General features: G+C 45.4%; 1 protein-coding gene across 1 annotated transcript in view; it reads left to right on the forward strand.

Annotated features, from left to right (window-relative positions):
• TSPAN7 (tetraspanin 7) overlaps positions 1–27363 on the forward strand; it is a 117350-nt gene that overhangs the window by 76441 nt on the left and 13546 nt on the right. Inside the window, exons 2-5 of the mRNA XM_036879495.2 lie at positions 15859–16047; positions 19960–20034; positions 22608–22703; positions 24131–24286. Coding sequence (XP_036735390.2) covers positions 15859–16047; positions 19960–20034; positions 22608–22703; positions 24131–24286 — 516 coding nt within the window. The remainder of the gene's footprint in view (positions 1–15858; positions 16048–19959; positions 20035–22607; positions 22704–24130; positions 24287–27363) is intronic.

Below are 27363 nucleotides of genomic sequence, written 5' to 3' on the forward strand. Positions count from 1 at the left end.
AGGGCTCACATCCTGTGGTTTGTGGCAGATGGCTGACTGTGTCTCCTGTGCATTTAGATGATGTTGTTAGTAAACTCATTTTTCAGGGAAATTTACAGTTTAGAGAACCAGGTCAGGAACAAGTCAGATACATAAAATAAAATGAGTTAAGCCAAGTAGCAGCATAGCTACTTGATAAAAGTTCCTGGCCTGGGAGAGTCAACAGGGCGTCGCCCGTGAGTCGGGGCATTGGGTTTTAGTTCTGTCATGGTCATTTACAGGCTGTGGGACTTCAGTCAGTACTGAGTTTTCCCTGAACCTGCTTCTTCATCTTGCAAATGGGCGTGATGATTGTGCAGGCCTCATGGGGTCATTACAAATGTTACCTGGAATTTTATTAATGAAAATACTTTGTAAACCATAAAGCACATTACAGATGTGAGGTGATACTTTAATTTCACTTGTTACATAACATCCAACAGCCATTTTCTTCTCCTGCTGTCTCTAACGATTATGTAATCGCATTTCTTGTACTTTTTCTGCTTGTGTCTTGAGGTCCTCCCTCAAAACCTACCTCTAGATAAATATCATCTGCATCGCCCCTCGTGCCCCCTCTGTCAGTCTTGGCCCCTCCAGGGATTGTCACTTAGGATTTCCATCTCTGTAGGTCAGGGTAGGCTTTTGCAATTTAGAGGATTTAAGAATCATCAGATGCCAGTGTTGTTTTTCCCACTGTGTAAGGAGGCCCCTGGTGAAGAACTTTTTTACTCATACCCTCTAGCATTTTGGAAGGTGTTTGTTTCACATGTGCCTGATCCTCAGGCTCTTTACTAGTTACTCCCCAAGTGACTATGTTAACAGATTGTGGCACATTGTGACACCTCTTCCCTTACCGTATTGTCCTTATTGACCCATCTCTCTCCCAAAAGCCAAGCCCTCGTTCTCCTGTCGGCAGTACTTGCTGCATAGTGGAAGCCACTGTCAGCTGAGCTGGCAAGTCAGAAGAGGAGTGGGGCTTAACCAGATGTGGCGAAAGGCACAGTATAGGCATGAGGGTGTCCAAAGGATCCTGCCCACCCCCGTTGGGTCATTTAAGAGAGAACTATTTTGAATGGTCTTAGTGTGGAGTGATTTCTGCAACGGGCCTCTTCTTTTAGGATAGTGTGTTCATTTATTTGAGGTTGCTTGGCATTGAGCCTCATATGTGGTCAAGCGCCTGTGCCACATTTTAGGCGATGCTGAGGGAAAGATCTGGCCTTCCCCCAGTTAGGCCAATATAAGCGGGTTCTGGCTACCTGAATGGGGTTTCCCCAGGGCCTCTACTGGGCAAAGGATTGTGCAGTGACTTGGTCTTCTACCAGAACTTTCTGGGGCTGCACAGTCTACAGAGTGAGGCCCAGCAGGTAGACTGCTTCACAGCCATTCTGCCTTATTCCAGGAGGAAGGGATGGCCAAGCCTCTCTGGGGCTGGCATGTTCATCACAATCAGTGGGTTGCCCAGCTCGTAGCTTCTTCTGAGCAGCTGTTCTCCTGGCTGTTGCTGATACGATGAGGCACAGGGACATGGTCCTGCCCCCATCACAGCTGGTTGCATCAGAGAGGCCACCTGAGCCGAGACAGGCCCCTCAGATTCTCTCCTCCAGGAACTTGAAATCAGTGTCCGGACTGCGTGTCTGTCCCTGTTGGATGCTTGTTTGGGTGCTGCTCTAGTGGGAGGCTTTTGTCACTATGGAAAGGGAGCCAGTGTGAACAGATGGGCAAGAGGAATGTGGCAGATGTGGAAGAGAATCACATGCAGCAGCCCTTGCCATAGGGGAGGAAAGGGGAGCTCCCCTGGCTCCTGTCCTCAGAGTTACCAGCTGCTCTGAGGCCCCCCAAGATGCCCATGGTTCTCAGGAAACCCACCTTTTGCTCAAGGTGGCTTGTATGGCTTTTCCCTCTAGCCACATGGTCTGTGGTCACAGTACTTTCTGATTGAACAACATGAGGCAAAGTGAGTTGGAAGAATAGTTGAGCAAAAATAACAATACCCACCAATTTCAGAGGCCAGAATATGCCTGTGGTGTCTGCTGGCCCACCCTGCTAGCAAGTCAGGGCAGTCCTGTGGGCATGATAACTCACACCGTTTGCCAGGACTTTGGACAGCTCGTGCTTTAGGGCAAATGTATGGTAAAACCCAGTGCCTGCCCCCATGCCCAGGAAAGAATGTCCTTGGTCATTAGTTTGTGTGGAATGCATGGAGGGCTGAGCTGTTCTGGCCCCTTCCATGCTCCTTTAAAGAGTGGTCAGTGGGCCAGTCATTTTGAGTGGGGGGAGGATTTCTGCTTTTTGCTGAGAAGCTCGGCTTTCAAAAAGAAGTTGCTTATGGTAACTTTCAGAGAAGGGGGGGAGCTTACATTAGTGGCCTCTGAATTGGGGGTTCTGATTACCAAGTTGTACTGAACTTCTAATTTGCCTAAAGCCACAGCAGTCATATTTGTTTCTAAGCACAACATGGCAGCAATGCAACAGCCTTTCATGCTGGTGCCACCCCTGTCTGTTGGTGTCTCTCCAGTCTGTTTTACCTGCCAGGTCAGCCCCAGCACCAACTCACCTCTTCCACCTCGTGCCCTTTCAGCAACCTCAGAGGCCCAGGTGGGGTGCCGTTGGTGTATCCTATTTGCCATCAAAGTACTCTTTCTGATCATGTTTAGTTATCAAAAGCAAGCACTGGATGCCACAGGAAGTACACAGTTAATAACACTGTTCCACAAGGGACTCACCTGTTTTTGGGGGAGTGGGTTACTGGCGATGCAGGAAGGTGTTCACAAAGGTTTAGAACACAAGGTCAAATGCCATTCAAGCGCGTTCAGAGCAGGATGAAACAATTACTGGTTTAGAGTGTCCAGGAAGGCCTCTTGGTGGAAATAACATTTTAGTTGTGTTTGAAGGGCAGGTAGGACCTGGCTGGGCAGCTGTGCAGCAGGAGGGTCCAGCAGCTAGGCCCAACATGTGCCATGACCAGGGGCTAATCACATAGCTCCTCTCAGGAGCTCTGTCACTGTTTTATAGGGACTAGATTGATTTCTGGTGCAATGTACCATTACTAACAGCACCTTATTAGACACTTTCTCTTTTTATTTCCAAAGTATGTCAGGTTTTTGACAGAATCTTTGTCTATCTGAAAAGTATGAAAGTTGCCTTTCTAGCTTTTGTAAATGTATCTTTAGTCAGCTTCACTGCTTCTCAAAGTCAGCCAGCATTTCTGACTCTCAGCGAGAAATGGTGGCGAGTATATTTGCCATGGGAAAATAGAGGCATTCCAGTAATAGAGCAAATGATCCCTCCAGTGCCGTATCCCCTTTTAAAGAACCACAGCTCATTTTAGTTGCAACCTCCTTATACCAAACAGGTATTTCTGTTGCTCTTTGTGTGACAAAATTATGTGGCCTATCACTTAATTTTGGAGATCAAAGGAAATGTAACTCAGAGTCTGGGAAAATGGTTTCCCTGGTTCCTGGGTTGCTAAAGTGCCGATTCATTCATGTATGAAGAACCAGGAAGATGATTGGCTAGGAAAAGCACAAGGCTTCCAGGACTATAGGATCAGAGCACCTCTTCAGGCAGTTCTGCTTTTCCTACTTACTTCCCATCTGTAGGACTCCTGTCCCGTGGCTGCCTCTGGAAACTCTGTGGGAATGCCCGGGAAGCTGTTTACCTTCTGTTGTCACACTTCCCAAGGCAACCCACTCCATCTTGGGCAATCTCTATTATTAGAAAGTTCTTCCTTGTATTAAGACAAAAATCTGTTTCTCTTTTACTTCCCCCAATACTGGTTTATATATAGACTTGAGGACTAGCCTAGAAACACAGGCGCCGTGTTAACACTGTTTCCAAAAGAAAATGTAGTCTGTGTTCCAAACAAGTACTGTATAAATAATCTGGAGCACAACCCCGTTCATAAATCAGAGCATGCCTGGGAGGGGACCTGGGAGGTGGGGCCCAGGAGAGGAAAGGGAGACCAGTGCCCACCGGGTCAGTCTGTAGAATCCATCTCTTCCCACCTCTACCTTCTTCCATGTTTCCTGCATACTGACTATTAGGGTCTGCCTGAAAAACTGGTGGAAAGTGATTCAGAATCCTGGTTTCCTCATAACTCACCCTTCGGAAGCACTTAGGCAGCTATAGAAACCCCAGCTTCTCTTTGCATCCCTCACCTACCTGGAGGGAGGGCCAGGGACTGGGTGTTGTTGGGTGAAGAGGTCCTCAGCCCTGGGAGCTGCCCAAGTTTGCTCACCTGGCCACGGGAGGCAGAATCCTGACAGCTGGGGAATGGCCACCCAGCTGGACAGAGATTAATTAACTCTGGGCTGTACCACTTACTATACCACTTACTGGCTTTGTGACTTTGAACAAGTTGCCGAACCTTTCAAAGCATCAGTTTTCCAAGCACGTTTTTTTATCTGCAAAACAAGGATTAAGAGTAAGTATGATGAAGTGTTAAAGGAGCACAGTACTGCTCACTAAGTGCCGTTTATCACAGGCACATACACAGTTCACTGTGTGTCTGGACTATACCTTTAGTTTGGGAAGACCTGATGGCATCCCCCTTCCAGGCTGTGAGGCAGACAGATATGACACCACTGCCTTAGCTGGTGACTCAGCCCAAAGCTCTGGGTGGGAACTACTTTGAAAGTCAGAAGATTCCACAGCTTCCCGCTGGGTTCCTCATATATTTCAGCCACAGCTTCTTGTTTCTCTTTGCAGGGCCAAACCCAGAGTACTGTAGTTCCCTGAAGTTTTCCCAGAATATGCTACAGTTTTCTGTTTGTATGTCAAGCTTTACTGACTCTTCGGATTGGTCCTCATGCAGATCCGTGTCTGATGTTTGTGGTATTTAATATCTCTGTCTCATTCTGGCATGTACATCAGGATATGTGTTCCCCATCTTGGTTTTCAAAGTATCACTCTGTCACTTAGAGCAGAACATGTTTTCATGTCTGTAGATTTTCTGGCTTGAAAGGGGAAAAATAATTGATAGCATTTAAAAATAAATAAATTAGTGACTCCGCCTGAAGATTTTATTTTTTTAATTGTGGCAGCTAAATTCTCAGTGTTGAGAATCAACCTAGCGTCAGTGCTGGGATGGATGGCTTTGGCTTCCAAGCTCTTTTTATGAACGAGTTGGAAGTAGAGGACTGGGGAGAAAGAACCTTCTCCTGGACAGGCTACTTAGGAAGATGTTAAGGGGAGGCAGCAGCAGAGCGCCAGAGCTTTGAGTATCTATTCTGCCACTTAGTGCTAATGACCTCAGGCAAGTTCCATAGGGTCATTAGGAGGCTTGAGGTAGACAAAGCATCAAAGTGGTTAGTATAGCGCCTAACACATAATAAGCACTCCCCACCCCTGCCTCATGTTGTCCGAAGATGTGAGAGCTTTGAATTACGTTTCCATTAGTAGTGATGGATTAGACCGAACCATTCCTGTGCTTTCTCCTCTAGTCCCCCTTGTGGTCAAAAGCAGACATTGATGAAGTTGTGTGCTGGATTAGAAGTGAATTGTCCAAAGAACAGTCTTATCTGAGGGCAACTGCCTGGACCTTGTAAGACACAAGATCTCGTGGCCTCTGAAGTTCACACTGCTCACCTGCCTGTTGTCTTGTAGTCAATCATGTAACAAATATTTGCTGAGCACACATTTGTCTTGGCTTTGGGGATCCATCAATAAAACAGGCAAAATTCCCTGCCTTCATGGAACTTACATTCATTTTGGGAGAGAGACTAAGCAAGTAAATTAATAGTATTCAAAGGTGGTGAGTGGAGAAAAAGAAAGCAGGGAGGTGGGGAAGAGAGGGAGGAATGCTGGGGGCTGGGCAGAGTTCTAGTTTTAAATAGGCTGTCGGAGAAAGGCTCATTGAGGAGCAGACTTGTAAAGATGAGAGATATCACAGGTCCAGGCAGAGGGAAGAGCAAGTGCAAAGTCCCTGGGGTAGGAACCAGGCCAGCAGTGTTTTGGGGGCAGCAAAGCAGCCTGTGAGGCTGGAGCTGAGTAAGCAAGTAGGGGGCCACAGGAAGTCACATCAGAAGAACCAGCCAGGGGTGCCGGTCAAATTGGGCCTTGCAGGCCAGGATGACAACATTGGTTTTCAGTCTGAGAGACAGAATGCATGGAAGCGTTTTTGAGCAAAGGAGTAATATAACTGTACTTAAGTTTGAACAGGATCACCCTGGCTGCTGTGTTGAGAACAGACCATGGAGGCAAGGGTAGAGGCAAGAGACAAGCAGAAATGGTGGCTTGGCCCAAGTGGTAGTGCTGGGGATGATGAAATATCCTCTTCGGGCTACTCTGAAAATCTTTTTTCTTTTGCCCAGCCCATGTGTTACGTGAAGTTAGTTTTTTCCCCTTACAATGCACTATCAATGTCAGACACCTGAATTTTCCCTATATGTCTTATTTGGTGGCAGTATCACATATGTGTGCAGTGTGGATATTCAGATGTTGAGAGGAATGTTAAATCACCAACAGAAGTTCTTTTTTCCCCTTAAGCCATCTCAAGAGAAAGTTGGGACCGCTGGTCGGACAAGGCCACCTCACTTGTGTGAGTCTTGTTACTGAATACTGCATATGCTGGTTTCTTCCTCACACTTTTTTTTACTCATCTATAAATAGGTCCTCTGCTGGCATGATGTCTTGTCAGCTCTAATTTCACTGAAAAGAGGCATGAGCGCCCCCCCCAACCCGGCCACCTCCCACCCCCTCACCCCCCAACAACAAACAGCCTTTCAGGGATTTCTCCTCCATCTGGTTCTGGCTTCTTCCTGTTCGCTTCACACCCACTTTTGTAAGATATACGTATACATGTAGGACTATGGTTTTGTTTTTTGGTATTTTGAAGATGATCATCCTATATAGAAATTATGCAAAGGAAAGTTTCCCTTTTGAAAATAATGGAACTCCCAGAAAGCTGACCTGTTCAACAACATAGGCATGAGAGAGATGTGTGCTGCTTGGTCACAGATGGACATGTAGGTTCTCATTGATGGAATAATTGTCAGAACTAGTTTATCCTGGCTTATTCCTAATCAGTAATTCCCAAGGCAAAAGCCACTATAAGGGAGCTGACTTAAAGAAGATATTGTCACTAAGGTTCATTATGCATTTACTGAGCCCCCACTGTGTGCTCACTATCGGCACAGGGACTGGCTTTCAAATTACAACTTGGGCCTCATAGATAAGCAGTGGTTCTATTAAATGGATATTAGGACAGAATGTCTAAATGACATGTTGTCTTGGAAAATCAGGCACAGGATGTGGGTGAGGCTGGTTGATACAAAGGAGGTAAAGGACGTTATTTCCTTCCTCAGGACTCCAGATCTTGATGTACACACAATTAACAATAGGGACAGGACAAATGTGTGGTCAGCAGAAACTTTCTGTCAACACCCATTAATACAGTCATGGCTCTTGTTTATAAGCTTACACTGACATGGTCTTTAAAATGCCTTTTCTTATTAGTGTAGAACTGGATCCATCTGCTCGCAGTGCTGCTCCAGTCCTAGGTCACTTGAGGACTGGAAGCAAGGGAAGTGATTTCTCCTGACGGCTCTTCCTTGGCTGGTCCGCTACCTACTAACGACACTAAGGCTGTTGGTGTTCCTGGCACTCACCCACCTCTGTGTGTGTTAACTGGGTCAACAGATTTTAAATATAAGTGAGATCAACTTGGGGGGTTCCATGGTGGAATTGTGGTGTACAGGGAATCCCCCAAACAGTAAGCTTCTGTCGCTTCAGCCACTACAGCTGGTCCTGATTTCTAAGCACATAAATCTCCTAAGTAGCTTTGCTGGCCTCAGTTCCTAATAGGCATTCACCTATATGCCATCTATTTGTGGATCTGGGTCATCAGTGAATCCAGAAGTGTGAGCTGCATCCAGACAGTCTTAACCGTGGGTTGGCTCACTCCTTTCCCTTACATGCTCTTGCAGATTTGAAGTTAGAGTAAGACACTCCCTTATTAGTGTAAATCAAAACCTGAAGTCCTCTTTTGAACATTTTTAGGAATTTCACTGTACTTGTAAATAAACAGGAATGCCAAGAAGCTCAAAATAAGCTGCCCTTAAAATTTCTCTCTGATATAATGGAACATTTCTCAAGTGTGCTAATAGGTGTAGCATGAAATTCCTTTTTTGGCTTCTGGGGACTTTCTTTGGGGATGTTTTTTTAAGAAGGAGAAAATCTAAAGTCTAGAATCTTTTAGAGTGATCTATAGGAAATGAGGAACCAATTCAGGGCTGCACATTCTTTCTCATTTCCTAGTGGGATCTACAGAGTCCCTAAGAACATGGTGGGAAATTTCCTGTGACCTTTCGTTGAATAATGGAATTAAGTATAAGGTGGAACTGCTTTGGCCCCATTTGAAAGAGTTTAGTTATTCAAGTGGTAAAAGGCTATTTTCATAAAGTGGTCTTTATAATGATTTTAGCAGCTACATAGCCCTGATTTCCTGTGACAGGCCTATTTCAAATGTCTCGGCCATGTTCAGACCCAGATTTGAATTCAGGAAGTACTCTCACCATATTGATAAATTTCCACCACATCCTGGACCTCTAGGACATTAGAGATTATTCAGTCTCCAACCAGCCACCTGCTCAATCCACTCCCCAGCTGGACACCCCCAGGCTGAGGACAAAGCCCAGCCAGCACAGGCCCTTGGTAAATGCTATTAACCTGTGTGCATCCTAGCTACCAGTTGGGCTTTATCTTGGCCCATCTGAGGACCACTGGGCAACTCAAAGAAACACATCAAAGTTAAGTACTGGAGGAGCCCCTATAGAGGTTACTAGGGCCAGTCCTGTTATTTCCCACATGAAGAACTAAAGCACAGATCTGCAGCCTGACGGGTGCAAGCCAGTAGTTGCATATTTAAGTCATCTGGGACAAGGAAGCATTGTTTTCTGGACTTAAAGCATTTCTGGAGCCTTTGCCTGTGAAGTGATCTGCTGCTTCACTACACAAGTGAACAAGAGCCTATGGTGGCCTCACAGCCAGAGCTGGAATTCCTGACTTTTCACAGTGCCATTCAGCCCTTACCATATTTTCAAAAGCATCTATGATCTGCTAGACAAACTGCACTTCAGACCCTGGCTATATGGTCACTGATGAAATCTAAACAGAGGTAGCGTTTGTGACAAATCACTTTAGGCTCATGACCTAGCTCCTGGGACTCAAATTGTATTAAGTGGCTACAGGATGAAATAATATTTAAATGCAAAACATAACCTTGGTGGGCTTTGTTGGGTGTATAAATAAAGAGTGCCATGTCTGGTCATTGCCATACCCGGGGTCCATGAACTGTGCTGGTGTTTTGTTTCCCTTAAGTCTTTGGAAGGGGAAAAAAGTCTTTCTTCCATGTCTCCTACTTCTGTTGGCACCTGCCTTCCTAGCTTTGTCCTCTCTTCTTTCTGTGTCTCCTCACCATTCCCATCTTCCAGCGTTGTCTGCCCTCATTCTAGTGACCATCGTCCTCAAGCCTTAGCCCTCATCCTTCCTGCCATCCTCTGTTTCTGTTTCCTGAGACACATTGTTCCCTCAGCTGTCACTTCTGGCCTCAGCCCTCGCCTGCGTTTCTGACTTGCAGTCCCACATTCACAGCTGCCTTCTGAACATGTTACCTGTGTGGCCTTTGATCCCCTCAAATCCAACAGAAAACAGGGCCTGGGCCAGATGGTCTCTGAGTTTTCTATTGGTTTTCAAACTGGGCTTTAACAAATCAGCATTTAAGATCATCCCAATTCTCTCCCTCCTCTCAACTTTCCCATCTCTTTTTAGTGATCCCCAAAACTTCCTGCCATGTAGCATGTGTTCTCTTCCACGCATACGCATACCCGTGCACCCACACATACACACAGACTTACGAGTGAGGAGCAAAAGGGTTGAACTGGCTCACACTTCCTAGGAAAAAAAAGCTGAAAGCATATTTATTGCTCCTAAGGTAACAGTGTCATCCTCATATAAAAAGTAAAGCTTGGTGTTACGCCAGTGACCTTATAAATTTTTGGATATCTGTGTAAAACTACAGTGCATGACCCCCCTGGGCATTTTTCTTTCCCTCTCTTCCCTAGCAACTACTTGTCACCTCAGAAAACTGGCAGAACAGTGGGCTTCGAGTCCAGAAAGGAGTCGACTTTCCTCCTCCCACGGTTTGTCAGTCACAGGGAAGAGCTAATAAAATTTCTTGTGTTTATTTGCCCAGTGGCACATCTATAAACATATTTCACTGTGAATAAGCATGCCAGGTTCAAGATTCAGATTTATTGTGTTCAGAATGTTACAGCTAGGGGAAGCACTGGAAATCAGGTTTTTCCACCTTCTGATCTTACTGAAGAGGGAACTGAGGCCCAGAAGTTACGTGACATGCCCGAAGTCACACAGCTGATTGATGGTGAACCTACAACTTGAAGTTCCAGTATCCTATCTCCCTGCCCAGAGCTCTTCCCTTCACCTGCCTTTTAAATATCCTGGGTCCCCTTCTGCTCCTCTGGAGTAATTTCTCAAGCCCATTGAAAATCCTCAATCAATTCTGTTTCTTAATCGAGTTTAAAGCATCAGGTATTTACACAAATAATCCATAAAGAAAATCTTAAGTTGAAAATATCACAGATTCATACTGTTACTTCAAGTTCAAAGAGAAAAGAGTGAGGTCATGGAAGCTGCAGGTTTCTCTCCCTTAAGGGCTGCTTTATCCACCTCTCACCAGTCTTTTGGGAACACTGCAAAGACTGCTCCACCCGTCCTGTCTCCTCTGCGTCATGCTCAAGGAAGAATGAGCAGAAAGCATGGTTTGTTGGCTCCTTTTCTCCGTAAAATCTAGCTTCCGAGGATCCTGTATTTGAACTACTGATGATATGGGGTGTCTGTGTCATATGTTTTTCCTGAGTTACATAATCGCCTGTAGTGGGGGACAGAGCATGTCATACCACCTCTGCTTAGAGTCCCTGAGAGGGGATTAACCTGTAAACCTCTGGGATGATTGAATTGTGGCTTTCACCTACAGTGCTGTCTAGCTAAGATTTCTGCCTACAGTCTCTTTATGTTTCTTTTGGCTGGTTTTATAGAGGCTGTGCTTTCTATCCCATATGGCTTCTGAGGATGGGGTGTCTCCTAGACAGTTTGTGCTTCTATAATTCAATTTTCCATCATCTTTTTTTCCTTTAATTGTGTAATATGTGGTCCATGAGCCCCACCTTCTACATGAACATATGCACATTATTCTAATGATGACACAAGTACCTATTTAGTATGTCACACAAAGAAAAAAAGAATATATGAACTTTACTTTGTCAGTCCCAAATCTGGCACCACCTTTCATGGGCATGAGAGGAGCTGCGGCAGTTTAATCAGAAGGTCTGTGGTCTGCCAGCAGAAAAGGGCTCAAGGAAACACCTCTGGGCCTGTAGGAAAGATGGCAGCACCGTATCCCTGGCTCCTCTGAGAGGATCAGGAAATGCCAGAACTGTAGGGAAATGTCCCAGCGTGAGCCGTGTTGCCCTGGCAGGCTGGCGGGAGCAAAGGGAATCATTTCTCTCTGCTGCCTCTTCCCTCATATCCACTTTAGGATGAAAACAAACCTCAGTAAATTTCTTCCGGAGCATTTCAGACACCACTCAATCTATTGGCAAATCCACCTGTAGTTTTTACGATACAATTTTTTTGTAGTGCAGGCTACCACATTCTCTTGTTCTGATCTACCTTTACTGATGCCACCATTAATAGTTTTTCCAGCCTCATCACCAAGCCTAAATTAGAACTAGCTGAAGGAACTCTGCTACCCACCTATTTTGAGCTGTGCTGTAAGCTGCTATGAGCTGCTGGGAGAGAAAGACACTGAGAGCCTCTGCCCAGCTGCTGCCGGCTTGCACTGGGCCTGCCCTTCTGGTTTGTGGTTGATGTGGGGGCATGTTAGGCAGTGGTGGTGGTGCCTTTGCCAGGCCACTCCTGTGGTTTATCTACAGGCTCTGATCTGTTCCCTCCTTAGCCACACGATTGGCTGCTTGCCAACAGACTCTTCTGAGAAAGGAGGAAAACTTCCATGAGAAAGCTAAATCAGTGACACACTGGTTTTTCTGAACCAACTGAGGTCTCTGAGGAGCTCAGACAGGAATTGCTTTGTTGAGCCCTGACCTTACTCACTGCATCCAAAAGCAGAAGAGAGATGTCAGAGGAACCTGTCCCTGGCTGTTCACTGTCTGGGTGCTTGAAAAGGCAGGCATGTGGGTGAGTGTGTCTGTGTGTGTTGACAGGGACCAAGAAAACAGTCATACAGATAACAATGGCTTTTGTCTTTGGCTTGCCTTTGTATGTTCCTTATCCTTGGTAAGAAGCATTCTTACAGTAGGAGAAGTGTGAGAAAGCACTAGTTTGTGTTTTATGGATCTTTAACTCTTTGCTTGTAGTTTTTTCCTTCAGCTGCCTGGCAATTTCTTCCAATACTTACCCCAAGTGCACCCCCATTGTCACCACAAGATATGGTTTTACTCACCTCAGGGTATACTGCAGCCTAAACTTTTTCTCCTTTGTTTAGTTTTTTCTTCCATGTCCTTAGCATTATTTTTTCCCCAGATTACAGTGCCTCTCCCCACTGGTCTTCTTACCATTTCTGATAGTTCCTCAGAGAGGCTCAGAGGGTAGAGCAAGTAGATGTCTAACATGAGACTTCTTTCCCCTTCTCAAATCTACAGTCGGCTGCTTACTCATTCATTCAGACACATCCTGGACATTGACCGTGTACAAGATACACAGCTCCTGCCCCCAAGGGCATCACAGCCCTGGCCACACATGGGAGGGGGCTAGGGTGCAGCATGACATCGGCATACTACAGGTCAATTCTGTTTAGGGAGGCTGGGAGCAGTGGGTACCACAAGAGTTTAGGACATAGACAGGTAGTGATAGGAAGGGGAAGAATCCTTGGTAAGAGGATCATCATGAGCAAAGGGTGAGAAGCAGTAAAGTTCAGGAAGTACACAGAACAGCTCAGTTTTCCTGGAGCTATGTGGAGTGTAAAATAGTAATGGGGAAAAGAGGCCGAGGAGGTGGGTTTGGTGTATGCAGAAGGCCTGTGTAGGTGGAGTTTGGGCTACCAAACACAGAGCTGCCCCATCAGGAATGTTTGAGTATGTGAAGAGCAGCATTGGGAAAGGCCATTCCTCTCTGGGTTGTTAGATTCCTAGCTCACAGGTGCTTGAAAGGGACTATATATGCCAGTCTCCACGTCATTCAGAGAACGAGTTGCTTCAAAGAGGACTGACCTAGTCAAGGTCAAGATGTTAGATGGCTTTTCTCGTCTGCAATATGGTACCCTCAGTGTTGTGTCTGTTTATACCCACTGGTAGTCTTTAAGAGGCATTCTTGCATTCTGCAAATAGAGTCCCCCTTTTTGCAAAAAAAAAAGGATATTTGCATAACTTACATTATATGAACATTTTAACAAGTTTCTATAGGCTTTGTACTTTAGGAGAGCTTTCATATACAAAGCAATGGTTGGATTTGTAGAAATTATTTTTTGGAAAGGAGTAAAAATGTTAATGTTTGCCTTTAGAATCAGGATTTGTGTTAACTCTGACACTGCATATAATATTTGTTATGGTATCAAGTGAACTTTACGAAATCACTGACCACATAAATACAATATCAGATCTTATACTTGGTCAATAGTATTCACTTATATTAAAGCCATCACATTGCAGCGATGACTGGCATTAGTAGTGTGGACAGTGCAGCTACTCAGCATATGTCTGACGTGTTACTGAATCTTTGGGGGCAATCACAGGAAATCACAGGTCTCTAAATGAGACTTATATTCAGCCTCAACAATGATTAGTTTAACTGAATTTTTTTTTTTTTTTGCTCAATACATTTGCATTGTGATATTTACAGTCTTAGGCAGAGTTAGGATGTTAGAGTAGGAAGTAAGAGAGAAGTTTCTCTTTGGGATCATTTTAAGTTACCTCATGGTATTCACCTGATGGAGAAGTTTTGTAAGTATTGGGCATTTGAAGGACCGTTTGATAAAAGAGAGGTTCTAAGATCCAGAGAAACAGAAGGTATCTGTCAGTGAATAGCAAGCATTTACTCTGTGCCTGGCACTGTGCTAAGCATTGTGTAATAAAAGCCCATGCACTGTCCTTTCTGCCAAATGGTCACTGTGTTCTTACCCCTGACGAGAGGAGAGTTGAATTTAAAATTTTGATTCTAGTGGATGAAAAGTATTTTATGTTTACATTTGAAGGAATATGGCAGAAGTCTGTTCAAGGCAGGTATTTTTTTTAGCAACCACCAGGTGTCAGCAGAGGACTTGGAATGCTCGGCAAAAGTTGCGTTTTTGGTTTTCCTAACTCGGTAAGGCCATCCTAGTGGAACTTTTCAAAGGCAGTAGACGTCCGCTGGGGCACCTTCCCCTGAATAGTCTGTCAAACACTTTCTTCTCGGGATTGCATCCCATTCATTCACTGTCGCTTACAGAAGTAGCACTAGCTCCTCTTTTTCTGTTGTAAAGCTTTTAATTCTCTTTTCCAGTAATGGTCCTACAAAGTGGAGAGGCAGTGGGGTCGGGGTAGGGGAGCCTCCCCAAGCTCTTGCTGTTTCCACTGATCCCTTCACCCACATAGGTGGAGCCCACTCTCACCTGACATGTGGAGAGATACAGGGTCCGTTTTTCCTGCACAGAGAAGCAGTCTGATGCTGGAGCTTGATGGCTCCCAGCTGCAGGAGTTTTCCGAGTGTGAAGGAACTAGGCCTAGGTATCTTCCCTGGCTCCGCTGTTTAGTTCCTTATGCAGCATGTATTTGGCGGCGTTCACTTATCATGTTAAGGAACAATATGTTGATTGCCGGGGGAAACCTTGGCGAGGTGGGTATTGGTCTGTATCATACTGGCTCTCTCCAGTTCCTCATCCTGCTGCCTCCCCGGAGTGGGCAGGCTGGACAGAGAGCTGAGACCCTTGGTTTGGGACATTGGGCTACAGGGTAGGATGGAGCTTGGGAAGGGCCCCCTTGGACACCCAGGCTTCCTTTGAGCCTCATAAGGTGTCAGAAGTGATGGCAGGTAGAGGGGTGTTCATTTGAATGAGTTGCAGAGCTACTGGTAAACTGAAGCTGGGGAGATAGTTGCGGCTTCAGCAACTAAAGCTGCTGGCAGGTGTGGCCTGCAGAGGCGGGAGTCAGATGTAGCCCGCAGCCCCAAGTCTCTGCCCTGAAATAAGGGCCTGGCTGATGCAACGTTGTACAGTTTAGACATGCTGTGGGGATCTCCTTTGGACTGATCAGCAGGATTTGACAAATCGTATTACAGCTAATTCCAGGAACTCTTCAGATTCTTCTTTGTTTTGTATAGAATAAAGTGTTGTAAAGAAGGCAGCACATCTACAGGGATTCAAAATATTTTGAATGTTTTGCTTTTGTAGAGATTTTTGTGATAATAGTCAAAGTAAATCACCTGTCTCCTTAAAACATCATGCAGGATGTCCTTGAAACATACCACCCACCCACATGCCATTGAAGAGGGTGGCTGATGTTCTTACTGGGGTTGTGCCCAGCTCGGTGTTGGGCCACAGCTCTCAGACCAGATGTGGGAAGCCTCCCAAACCTGTATTAGGATGTACTTTTTAAGCAGCTTTTTAAAATGTTCTTTATTGTTGGCCTAACTTCCATTTAATATAATTGCATATGGATTGTGTAAAGCACAGATCTAACTGTGCACAAAAGCAAAGTGTCTGTATTCTGTGATGGCTTGAGTTAATGGTCTTGGACATTTGCCACTGCTGCAGGGACTTCTACAGCAAGGGCCATTCAGACCACATGCTCTTGCGTTGATTCTTACTCCCTTCTCCCCCCACCCCCTTTTCAGATCACCGGGGTGATCCTGCTGGCTGTTGGAGTCTGGGGCAAACTCACTTTGGGCACCTATATCTCCCTTATTGCCGAGAACTCCACAAATGCTCCCTATGTGCTTATCGGCACTGGCACCACTATCGTTGTTTTTGGCCTGTTTGGGTGCTTCGCCACATGCCGTGGTAGCCCATGGATGCTGAAACTGGTGAGTATGTCACAACATGACACTGGCTTGTCCATGACTTTTGTAAAAAATAGAAATCACATGAAAGTGAAATGGCCTTTCTTGAAGCCACAGACAAGACCTTACTATTCATTGACTCTAATTTTAGTCCGGACTGTTACCTAATCTACCCTTTAATCCCCTGGAGGGAAAAACAACCACAAACACAGCCTGGCACAGAAATTTCAGTCCTGATCCCTTGAGGTAGATAATAACAAACCAGTGGCCAGCATTCCCAATGGGCCATTTATATCCCATGGCAAGATGCCCTGTTTCAGTTTTGAATTCTGTTTTAGCAATCTCTTTGAGCATGCCATGTGCAGCTTTGGTGGGCAAGGCAGTGTCCCAAACATAAGCAGCCTTTCATCTCCAAGTTCCCATTGGAGAATGCTTTCTGTCTCCTTGAGCCTGGCCACACTGGGATGCATGGGCATGCTTGTCTCGAACCTGCAAACTCTGGCACAGTGTTATGGGACATGAACTAAGCCAGAGCTGCCCCATCAACAGAGGGTTCATGCGATGCCAAGTACTGGCTCCCAGGCACTGCACTGGATGCCTTTACTCTAATAGGACAGACACGGCATGATGTTTCCCAAGGGGTAAGGGCAGCCTGTGAGAAGGCTGTTACCATGACTCTTAACTTTTTGGTAGACTAGTTGCCTAATTCTCTACTCACCAACCATGTTTTGTTCATCAAACAATGTTAAAGATTTTTATAGCTAAAAGGTAACAAGGGCCTCTCCTCAAAATAATATTTTGTTAAAAAGGATGAATTTCAGCTGTCTCATTCTGTGAAAGAGGGGAGCAGAAATTTCATCAGTGCTATGTTGCCTGTCCTTCCTCATTTAGCCCTAGGTTTGAGTGATGTTTAGTCCCATCCAGTGACAAATATGGGTATGAGGGTGATTCGCTCTAAAGGAGCCACTTCCAAACTGGTGCAGGTCAGTCTTTTTGTTGGCAACTAATGGAAATGGTGCTTGATTTGGCCACTTTGAGTCCTGCGGACCACGCAGGAGGAGTCTGGTATCTCCTGGACTGCTGATTCTTCCGAGTTGCCTGCAAAGCCATAGTGGGGTATACTGCTGGTATCACCTGCCGCTCTATGCTAACACCACCCTGAGGCTCCCTTCTACTACTTCTCACAAGCGCTAGGATTTCTTTTCATCTAGTATTGTCATAGTCCTCAACCTTCGATGCATGCTTAGATCACCTGGGCAACTCTTTAAAACACCCTTGTGTGGGTTTCACCCCCAGCCAGTTGAACCAGAGCCAAAATCTATCGTGGTGAGGCCCCGGCATCACATTTTCTAAAATCTCTCCAGGGGTTTCTATTGTACAGCCAGCACTGAGAACCTCTGGTTTAGTACAGTGAGTGGCAAGAGGAGAATTTACTTGAGAGGCACAGATAAGAATGATTGCTTAGAAATGCATCTGTCTAGACAAGAAGGGAGGAGACATGGTCATGAGACCTGACTGATTGTGACACTAACTGGTGTAAGCCTTTAGTGGCAAGGATATAACCTCTTTGGGCCTTTGATCCCATTTATGAAGAAATAGTTTTGGAGTAAATCACCAAGGGTTCTTCCAGCCCAAATACTGTGACTGATGTGGGGTAGGAAAGGGAGTAGTACAACGATGGAATAGTTCTCTCTGGCTTCTTCTGAAGGAGGTTTCACACCACACTGCCATCTTCTACTAAAACTTGTGAGCTCACTGGTGGGTAAGACTTTTGGGGAGTAAAAAAATTGAGAGGGGGTGTTTGTTTTGATTTTGGTCTTCCAAAGACTATCATTTAGTTCCCTTTACTTGCTAGATGTTATACTAGCTAGGTTCAGTCTACATTTTCATGTTGTTATGTGACTACAATTTTCATGTTGTATGATAAAGACTTGGAGGTTAAGAAACCTGCTCAGGTTCACACAGGTGCTGTGTGGAGAGCTGGGATTGGAACCCATATGTGTCTGTTTCCAAAGCCAGGACTATTTCTCCTATAGTCTTTTCATTTGGAGCAAACTTGAACCCTACCACCAGTATTTAGTACAAGCTCCTCTCAGTAGGCTTTTGGCCAAGGCCTTCTGAAGGAGAAGCAGCTGTTCTCTGGAAGCTCCTAGAAACAGGGAACTTCCTGGAGAGACAGGAAACTGCTAATCTGGATGATGAGAGCAGAAGTCGCTTGATTAACTATCACTCTCGAATTTTACCATCCTCATTTAACCTCATTAATTGCAAAACAACAGAAAATAACTATTTCTGCTTCATGGATACTCCGAGCTGCTGCTTTCCTAAGAGTTAGTCCACAACAAGGTGAGGACTCAGACCTAGGAGGACTTCTACCACAGAGTCAGATCTTCTTTCTCCCACCTGCTTCCTGACAGTTACCTTCCCACAGGACCCTCTGGTGGGGTCTAGACCTGGTATGACACTCTTCCTACAGTAAAGTGTGCATCTAACTGCATTTTGTACTGAGTTGAGAGAGGGAGAAGTCACATACATGGGGCATTCTACTCAAAACTGTGTGTTTGATATTTTAGTGGCTGTAAGTTAGGTCTCGGTAGAGACTTTTGTTAACATTTCAAGCAAAACTGGTATTTTAAGCCTGTATTTCCTCCTTTTGATATATGTGCCACTAGCTGAGAAAAATAATTTATGATCCTATGCACATATGTATACTTTACAAGACATATGTACACTTTACAAGTAAGTACGATGGCCATGTGCAGTGTATCCACATTCCACAGCATCATCTAGGGCCATTGCAAACATTCAGGATCACTGTATTTCACTTGGAGATGAGATGAAGCAGATTGTATGACATATCCCTTGGAGGCAAGGAATCTGTTCCCTTTCCTTTTATCTGTTTTTCAAAGTCACAGGGATGGAGACCCTTAATATCTCATAAGGACTATGTAATATCCCTGAACATAGGTACACATACGCACACACACACACAATCGGAAAGTACAGGAAGCATGAAACGAGTCAGAAGCACTAATGGCTTTAGACTTTTGTGAACACTATTAGTCAACACTGGAGCATGTTTGTTTTTTTAAAGGCTATCAACTCCACAGAGTGTGCAGGACAAGAGAGGCGAGCAGCCCCCGCTATATTGAGGAAGAGCCACCAGTGCACATTCTAGTCCTCCTGTCAGGATGGGAGGGATATGATTCCAAAGGAAGGGGTTCTGAAACTATTTCATATAAAACGTGCTTAGGGAAACAGAGAGGCTTGCCCAAATGAAGAGACATAGCAGGTTCACACTCTGGCTGTGTTCATGAATATTGAAGGGCACTCATATAGGGGAGAGGTTGGCAGGTTCTTGCATCTCCTGAGAGCAGGTCCAGCACCAGCGAGTGGAGGTTAAAAGGAAGCAGACTGTAGTCAAGGGAAAGGCAGGCTTTCCAGCCACTGGAACAGTTTGGGTACTGAACAGGCTACAGGGGGTGGGCAGGTGGCAGTGGGCTTGGCTTGCACACGCTAGGTAGAAGGCACACGCAAGATGCCGGATGCCCAGTGTGAGGAAGGCGGGGTGAAGGACTGCCAGATAGGGCAGAACCGTGCCCTGGGACCTCCAGCATATTTTCTAGCTCAAGGAGTCTCACATTAAAAACAGCGAATACCTTAGTTGCAAAAAGCCCTTCCAGCTTTCTCCTGGTTGGGCCAAGTCTCTGATGAGCTCTCCTCAGCACATCTGCCCCAAATGCTTACACAGATTAAACAGACACCTTCCTGTATTGAGGCTCATGTGTGTAAATCTGGAGAAGAGTATTTTTAAACTTTTCCTAAACTTTGTCTAGGGAATGTGAGGATCTAATTCCCCCTGACGAGAAGTAGCCTGCCCTGAAGAAGCAGTCTTCTTAACCCTGACATCTCTGACTTTGTCCACTTGACTTTCAGTATGCCATGTTTCTGTCCCTGGTGTTCCTGGCTGAGCTCGTAGCTGGCATTTCAGGGTTTGTGTTTCGTCATGAGGTGAGTATACCAAGGTGGAAAGCTCAGTCAGAGGGCCTTGGGGAGGAGGATTTTTGAAACCTGTTGAAATGTACATGTAAAGGGCACATAAAGGCTAACCGGCCTTCCCAGTGGTATTGCTATTTTCCAAATGTCGTGTAATATGGGCTGAAATGCCAATAAAATTCTAAATGTAAGAATTTCACCCAACTTGAAGCCTTAGTTGTTGATCCTCACTCTAGTTCTTTCTATAGCTATTGCATAAAATGATTCTGTACTTTGTTTTAAAGCAGTGACCTTCAATAGGGGGTAAATACTCCTTTTAAAATAGTTGCTTCAGTGTGGCATCAGTGTGTCTCTGTATAACAAGACTGCAGAGGCAAACCAAGCTAGCTGTGGCCAAAGGGAAAGTGCCAGATTTCTCTCAGACAGCCTGTGTGTGTTCCTCCCTCTTCCACAGAGCCCCTGGGGGTGCCCCCTGCTGCTCAGGGGAAAATGCACACCCTAGTCCTGTATGGTGGGGAAGCAAATGGAGAAAAGACAGCCCTGATCAAAAATACCACAGCACTTTGCTTTTAATTTACATGTAAAGGTTCAGACTTCTAAAGCTGGGGAAAAATCATTTTGAATACTGTTTTGGGGTCCTAACCATAGTTTTGAGGACACTGTCAGCTATCCTGTGTCATGTGTGGCCATCCTTACATGTACTGTCACTGGATCTGTTCTGGTTAGACAACAATAGTTAGAGGCTAATACAGAGACCAGATGTTGTCATGCTGTCTGTAGCTGCCGTGTATCATCTTTCAGTTGTGTATATTGATGACAGGCCAGAAAATGTACATGCTACAATAAAGTTCTGGTTCTAACTCCCCGTAAAAAAAATCCATTATTGCACCATGTAAATAGCAGTAAAGCCAGAAGTAGACATGCATGTGTTAGGAAGGGAAAACAAAGCAGGATGCAGGTGGAAAACATGCTGAGGGAGAGTGTTACTATGGTTCTTGTAAATCTGGCACCATCTGTCCCAGGCCCTGCTTTTGTGCTTGGCTGAGTTAAGTTCCCATTGAGCTTTTTGCTCATGCGCTTTCTGCCCCCTTTCCCTATTGCTCTGGTTTTCCCTTTACCAGAGGTGGTATGTCAGATGCCAAAGCTGACTTCTGGAACCCATTTCACATGGGCGCTGCATCTGGCATTAGATTCCCCCATTCTTATTCTCAGGTGAGAACTCATCTTGTCCTCAGATTAAGTCATGGCCTCAATAGCCCTAGAGGGGCCCCCAGTGCCTGTGTGAACTGCAAGCACAGCCAGGCTCGCTCCTACCTGCACCCTTACCCACATTCCCCCATGTGCTCCTGTGACTGGGCTCCATGTAGGGGTTTTCTCTTAACAGTTCCTGATACCAAAGGCCTGGACCTCATCTGCCTAGCCTCTCTTCATCTGGAATACTTAGGGGAGTAAGGATGGGGTGGGGGTTGCAATGCTGTTCTTTGAGCACCAGTTCTGGTCTTGGCTATACAAACACACAAGATGACAGGTCACACTTAGCACCATTTACCCAGAAGTATGGAGTATAGGCAGCACAGCTTGCCAGAAGGACAATAGCAGGCTTGTTTCTTCAGCAGGAGTCCTCAAGGTGGCCCAGGTCTGTTCTGTGTACCTGTCCACCCATAAGAGACAATGTAGGTGCAGTGAAAGGAAAGGACACAGCTAGGTGCAATAGCCACCTTGCTTTATTAGCTCCATGTAACTAGTGTCTATTTCTTGTATCTGCCCTGTGGGCATGGCATCCAGTGTCTCAGCAAGGGCACGCCCAGTTAGGAGAGTCACCATACTTAGCCCTAAGCTTCCCACCAGATAATTATTGTTATTTGCTCTCCTCCCAGTCCATAGTCATTTCACCAGTCAGGGGGCAGTTTTACCGTAAGCGGGAGTTGCGTGGTAACACACCCGATACTCCACCCTCAGCAGTTTTCCACGGGAACAGAACTTACAACTTAACCCAAGGTCAAGTGTGTTCACAAAGAAGGAGAAAGGGTTTGTCAACCATTTAGTACCAAGAACGTTCGTGTCCATTAGCCTCTTTTTTGGCCTCATTGAAGAGGTAAGTGAATGTTAGTTTTGTCCCCACTCCTGTATGCTAGAATAGGGATCTGTTAGTGGTCAAGTTATCAGCTTTCCTGCCTCCCCCCATGGCCTGGTCTTTGTCATTCTTCTGAAGAAGGCCAGAAAAAGTTATAAAAAGAAAGATGGGCATTAATCAATTCAAAGAAAATAACTGGAAAACCCAGTCCCAAGCTTTGGCAGCTCTGTATCACAGCCCTTCAGAAACTGACTAGCCACTTCAGCCTGTCATTTAATCAGGCAGGCTTCCTCTGGATTAAGGGTGAGGGGAATATATAAATTTTAATTCCTGAGCTTAATAAACCTGTTGGCGAATTGTCTGAGCTCTTTGTCTCAGAAAACAGGGCATTCCGTCCCTGGCCTATATTCATTCAGACTTCCAGGAGAGGCTGCTGTGGGGTGGAAGTTGGTATGAATGTGAATCTATTCAGGCTGCAGTGGACCAGAACCACATTCCTCCTCGTCTTCTATAGATCAAGGACACCTTCCTGAGGACTTACACAGATGCCATGCAGAACTACAATGGCAATGACGAGAGGAGCCGGGCGGTGGATCATGTGCAGCGCAGCGTAAGTTCCAGGGCAGGAGGGTGGGCGGGTGGCTGCCTGCGAGGACTGCCCTTAGACCAAGTGGGCTGCCAGTGCTGTTGGACCAGTAGCCTTTGCTGTTGATTCCCATTCTCCAGCTCTTGGTCCAGTTCCATTCCCAAGAGCTGACATCCAGTACTTGTCCAGGGTCCAGTTACCCAGGTAATTAGTGTCAAGAAGGACCACTGCCTCTGGTTTGCTTTCTGTCAGTAAGGAGTGAGCATCCCAAGGAAAGCTAGTTTGCCTGCGAAACCTGATGCCTGGGAAAGGAGGTAGGCAGTGAGCATGTGACAGCCTGCTTAGAGTTGGCTCCCAAGGGCTGGCAGTCTGGAGGTGCTGGCTTTAGTCTGGGGCAAGAGCTCAGGGGTGCTGTGCTCACTGGCTTGACCAGCACTGTCGGCGCAGGAGTGGACTAGAAGCCAAGGATCTGTCAGGTTTGTGAAGGGCCTCAGCTGCCTGGTACTTTGCAGAGAGGAGGAAAATAGATTTTCTCTTTTCTGCCTGGAGGGGCTCAGGGGTCAGGTGCTGGTGTTCAAGCCAGACTGCCCATCAGGATCGCCTGGGGAGGTTTTCAGTTTTGGGGTGTTCTTGTGTTTTTTCTTACTCCAGAAGCAGTATTTTTATATTTTTGGTGATTTATCCTGATACAATTTAAAACTTAACAAAGAAGTTACAAGAACAATACAAAGAACTGTATATGTTTTACCCAGATTCACTAGTTCTGTTTGTGCCCCATTTGCTTTATTAATATTCTCTGTGTCAGAGGTTGGCAAATCTTCTCTGTAAAGGGCCGAACAGTAACAATCTTAGATTTGGAGGGATCTGCAGTCTCTGACACAATTGCTCAACTCTGCTGTTGTGGCACAAAAGTGGCCTTAGTATCTAGATGAATAGGCATGGTTGTGCCCTAGTCAAACTTGGTCTGCAAAACCAGGCAGCTGGTGGGCTGCAGTTTACCAACACCAGCTCTCTCTCTCCCTCTCTGCATCTTTTTCTTCCTAAATCATTTATTTTTGTATTTATTAGTATAAAGGAGAGCTTTTTTAAATCCATTTTTGGCTGGGCTTCCCTATCAACAATCCTAATTTAATTGATCTCTGCAGCTCTACTATGAATGGCACCCAGCTCACACGGCTGATTTCCATGCTTAGCCAAGCCCAAGAACCACTGCTTTGCTTTGTGAAGTAAGAGAGCCAACAACAGAAAGCAAGTAATGTCCTTTTCAGAGTTCAAATGGGCTTCCCATTGACTGTAATTGTTAGTGGAGCTTCGGTTCATCTTTACGCCAAGGCTGTGCCTGTTAATGTAGCAGCTTGGCCCATGTTTCCTTTTTCAAAATCGCAGGCAGTGAGTGAGGAGACCACAGTGTCTTAGGCACACTTTGACTCTTTCCCTTTCCCTGCTCACAGCTGAGCTGCTGTGGCGTGCAGAACTACACCAACTGGAGCACCAGCCCCTACTTCCTGGAGCATGGCATCCCCCCGAGTTGCTGCATGAACGAAACTGATTGTAATCCCCAGGACCTGCACAATCTGACCGTGGCCGCCACCAAAGTTAACCAGAAGGTACTTGCTTCCTCTCAGCCCCGATGGGATCAGTGGTGAATGTTTCGGGAGCGCTTTGGTTTCTGTGCCATGATGATGAATAGGTTAGAAATGGTAGTCTAGAAGACAGTCCAGAATCTTCCTTTGTGGACCTTTAGTGCCTGGGAAGGGCACTCAGGGCTGCCCACTTCTGAAGGAGAAAGCTGGGACTCAGATGTGTCTCCCATTCCTCTCCTACAGCACGAACCGAGCAGGTGCAGCGAGGAAGGGCTGGCCACTTGTTCCTGGTGGCCCTAATGCTGCTGTCAGACTGGGAATGATGCCTTTCTTTCTGCGTGTCTTTCTTCTCCTTAATATACCTTCTAAATAAAATTATTCACAGCTGGCTGCCAGTCCTTAGCAGGAAGGGAGAGTGGAGTTGACAGACAGCATCTGCTGCTGGGAGGGTGGTCCTTATTTTAGGGAGTTTACCGCTAAAGGGAAAGAAATCAGCAACTCCCAATTCAACTCACTGTCAACATCCTGACTCCCAGAGAAATTAGGGGAAAAAACAGGCTAGAAGAAATTTGCAAGGTAGTAGATAGTGAAAATGAGGGAAATAAATTTCAGTAGTCAGGAAAAAAAGAGAATAAATTCTGAATCCATTTTATAGTGAATATGAGGAAGACATGCCCACCACAAGTGTGTGTGCAGGGCATCTATGTTCTCAAACGTTTAGAGAAATGACAGGTAGGGAACTTTCTTTCCTAAAACATATTTAAAATGAAAGCATAAAAAAAACCTACTACTGAGTTTACCTGTGGTTATATAGCCATTGGGTAAATTTTCTTTCCTTACTAAGCTATAATCCTATTCTTCTAAGGGCTTGAAAATTCTATGTGATCTGGGTCACCTACTGAATAATTCATACAAGATACCCATACCCTCAAGATTAGAATGTTAGGAGATGGTTTCTATAGTTTACCCATTTAATGTTGGTGTTTGTAGCGTAAGTGCTACAAGGCATTATTGCCATTCTAGAAGCTCATTTTGTCATTCTGGTCTATTTATTCTTGGTGTGGTAAGGTAAGATGTGCAGTACTGACAGCTTCTTCTCTTAGCTAAGAGAGCTTCTGTTCTGACTGGGATTTCCTTACAAATCCCAAGTTTGAGGCCTCCTTCACCTCTCTTTAGTAAGGTGACTTCTGCTTTCTTCACAGGTATCTGTGCTAACCATCCATATGTGTCCTTATCTGCCATTTCATGAAATAAGATCATACTTAGCACTCAGTGGCTGCTCCAGTTTTAAAAAGCAGGAAGTGCTTTATGGCAAGAGAGATTGGCATAGCAGAAACTCAGGAAGTCGTTTGTAGAAGGAGCAACCATCATCCTTAATAAAAGTCTTTTGTTACACCCCAACTTCCTCTTCATTCATGAAAGTTGGGGATCTGTAAGTCAGGAGCTTGGGGTCTGGAGTCAGAGCCCAGTTTCAATTCTGGCTCAGCCACTTGCTGGTTGTGCAATCTGGATCAAGTTAACCTTTCTCAGTCTTGTTTTTCTCATCTGTAAAAATGGGGGTAATAATAGTTCCTGCCCCTCAGGATTGATATGAGATAAAGTATCTAAAGCACAGTGCCTGGCACAGAGAGAGGGACATGATGAATGTTAGCTGTAATGTTGACTGTTAACTGCAATGTGAATGTCCTGATGAGGGTGGTGAATTCATCGTCCACTGTCCCACACCATGTCTTCTATTAGAGATGATGCAGCAGGTCCTTGTAGGGAGGATCTTTTGTTAGTAGTCAAAAGCAAGTGTGGAGTCATATCCTATACTGCATCTCCATAATCCTTACAGTTATTTCCAGAAAGAAAGGTAGGGTAACATAGTTTCATTTCATTGATAATGTACCAGTTGACCTCACTCCTCACCTCCCACCATGATCCTGGTTTACATTTTTCAGGACACCTCGAACACCTGAAAGGGGTGCTTAACTTCTGTCTCGCTTCTCTTAGACTCTCCAGCCTGGCTCCCTTTGTGGAGAAAAAGCAAATGAAAACTGAAAACTGATTTGTCTAGTGAGTTTCACTAGATATTCTCATTTAATGCTCACTCAAACCTCTGAGACAAATTACTTCTCGGGTCTCTGTTTCAGATGCTTTGCCTATAAAAGGTGGTAGATGGGGATGCAGTGAAGACAGTAATAGTAGGTGCTCATAAAGGTTATCCTCCCACACTGACTCCTCCCCACAGGAGGCTTAACCACTGCCACCTGCCAGTTACATGGAGTTCTGTTATATAGCATGAATGCATTCACCATCCCCATAGATCTTTTGGTATCTCAAACCCTCATTTTGATAGCTGTCCTGCCAATGGGTTTCAGCCCCCAGCAAGTTCACTATGGATTCAGTGTGACCAAAGAAATGACAGAAGAATGTTCTTGGGGTGAAAGGGTTATACCCAACTTTATTTCCACAGTGGCAGGTCAATCACTAAAATCCCATCTACTCAGAGTGAGTCTGCATGTAGCAAGCCGGTCTCTTTCTCTGGGCCTCTCTGCACAGTCCTCCGGCACAGCCATCCTCTGAGCCTCTGTTCCTGGTGCTGCCACCACTCTAGCCTCTGCTCTGCTCTCCTGCAGTCTTGCAGCTGTGCCACCGTGTTGCCCAGAGCCCTGGGTGGAGCTTTTTTTATAGAGTCAATAGTAATGTATTGCCCACACATGTGTAGTGGGCTAGCCAACCAGGGCCAGGTGAGAATCCTGGCCACAGGAACTCTCATTTTATCCACATTCCATCCCTCCAGGATTCTCTCCTCTCAATCTATGTGCCTTCAATCCTCTGCAGTAGTCCCTGTGCAATAAAGCTGGAGCATTGTAACCAAATTTCATAATAACAAGAGAGGCTACAACAATATACAAATAACAAAAATTACAACAAATTATAGTAACCCTCAAACCTGAGGAGATCCTGGCTGTATGCAAACCAATTCTAACAAATCATAATAACCTTCAAGCCTGAGGAGATCCATTGCCACCAAGTGGTCATCATGGCTGTATTCAAACCAGTTCTACTCAAAGGAGTTAACTGAAAGGACCATGAATGGGCCTTACAATACCCAC

Source organism: Manis pentadactyla, chromosome X (assembly GCF_030020395.1).
Source record: "Manis pentadactyla isolate mManPen7 chromosome X, mManPen7.hap1, whole genome shotgun sequence".
In the NCBI taxonomy this organism is placed as follows: domain Eukaryota; kingdom Metazoa; phylum Chordata; class Mammalia; order Pholidota; family Manidae; genus Manis; species Manis pentadactyla.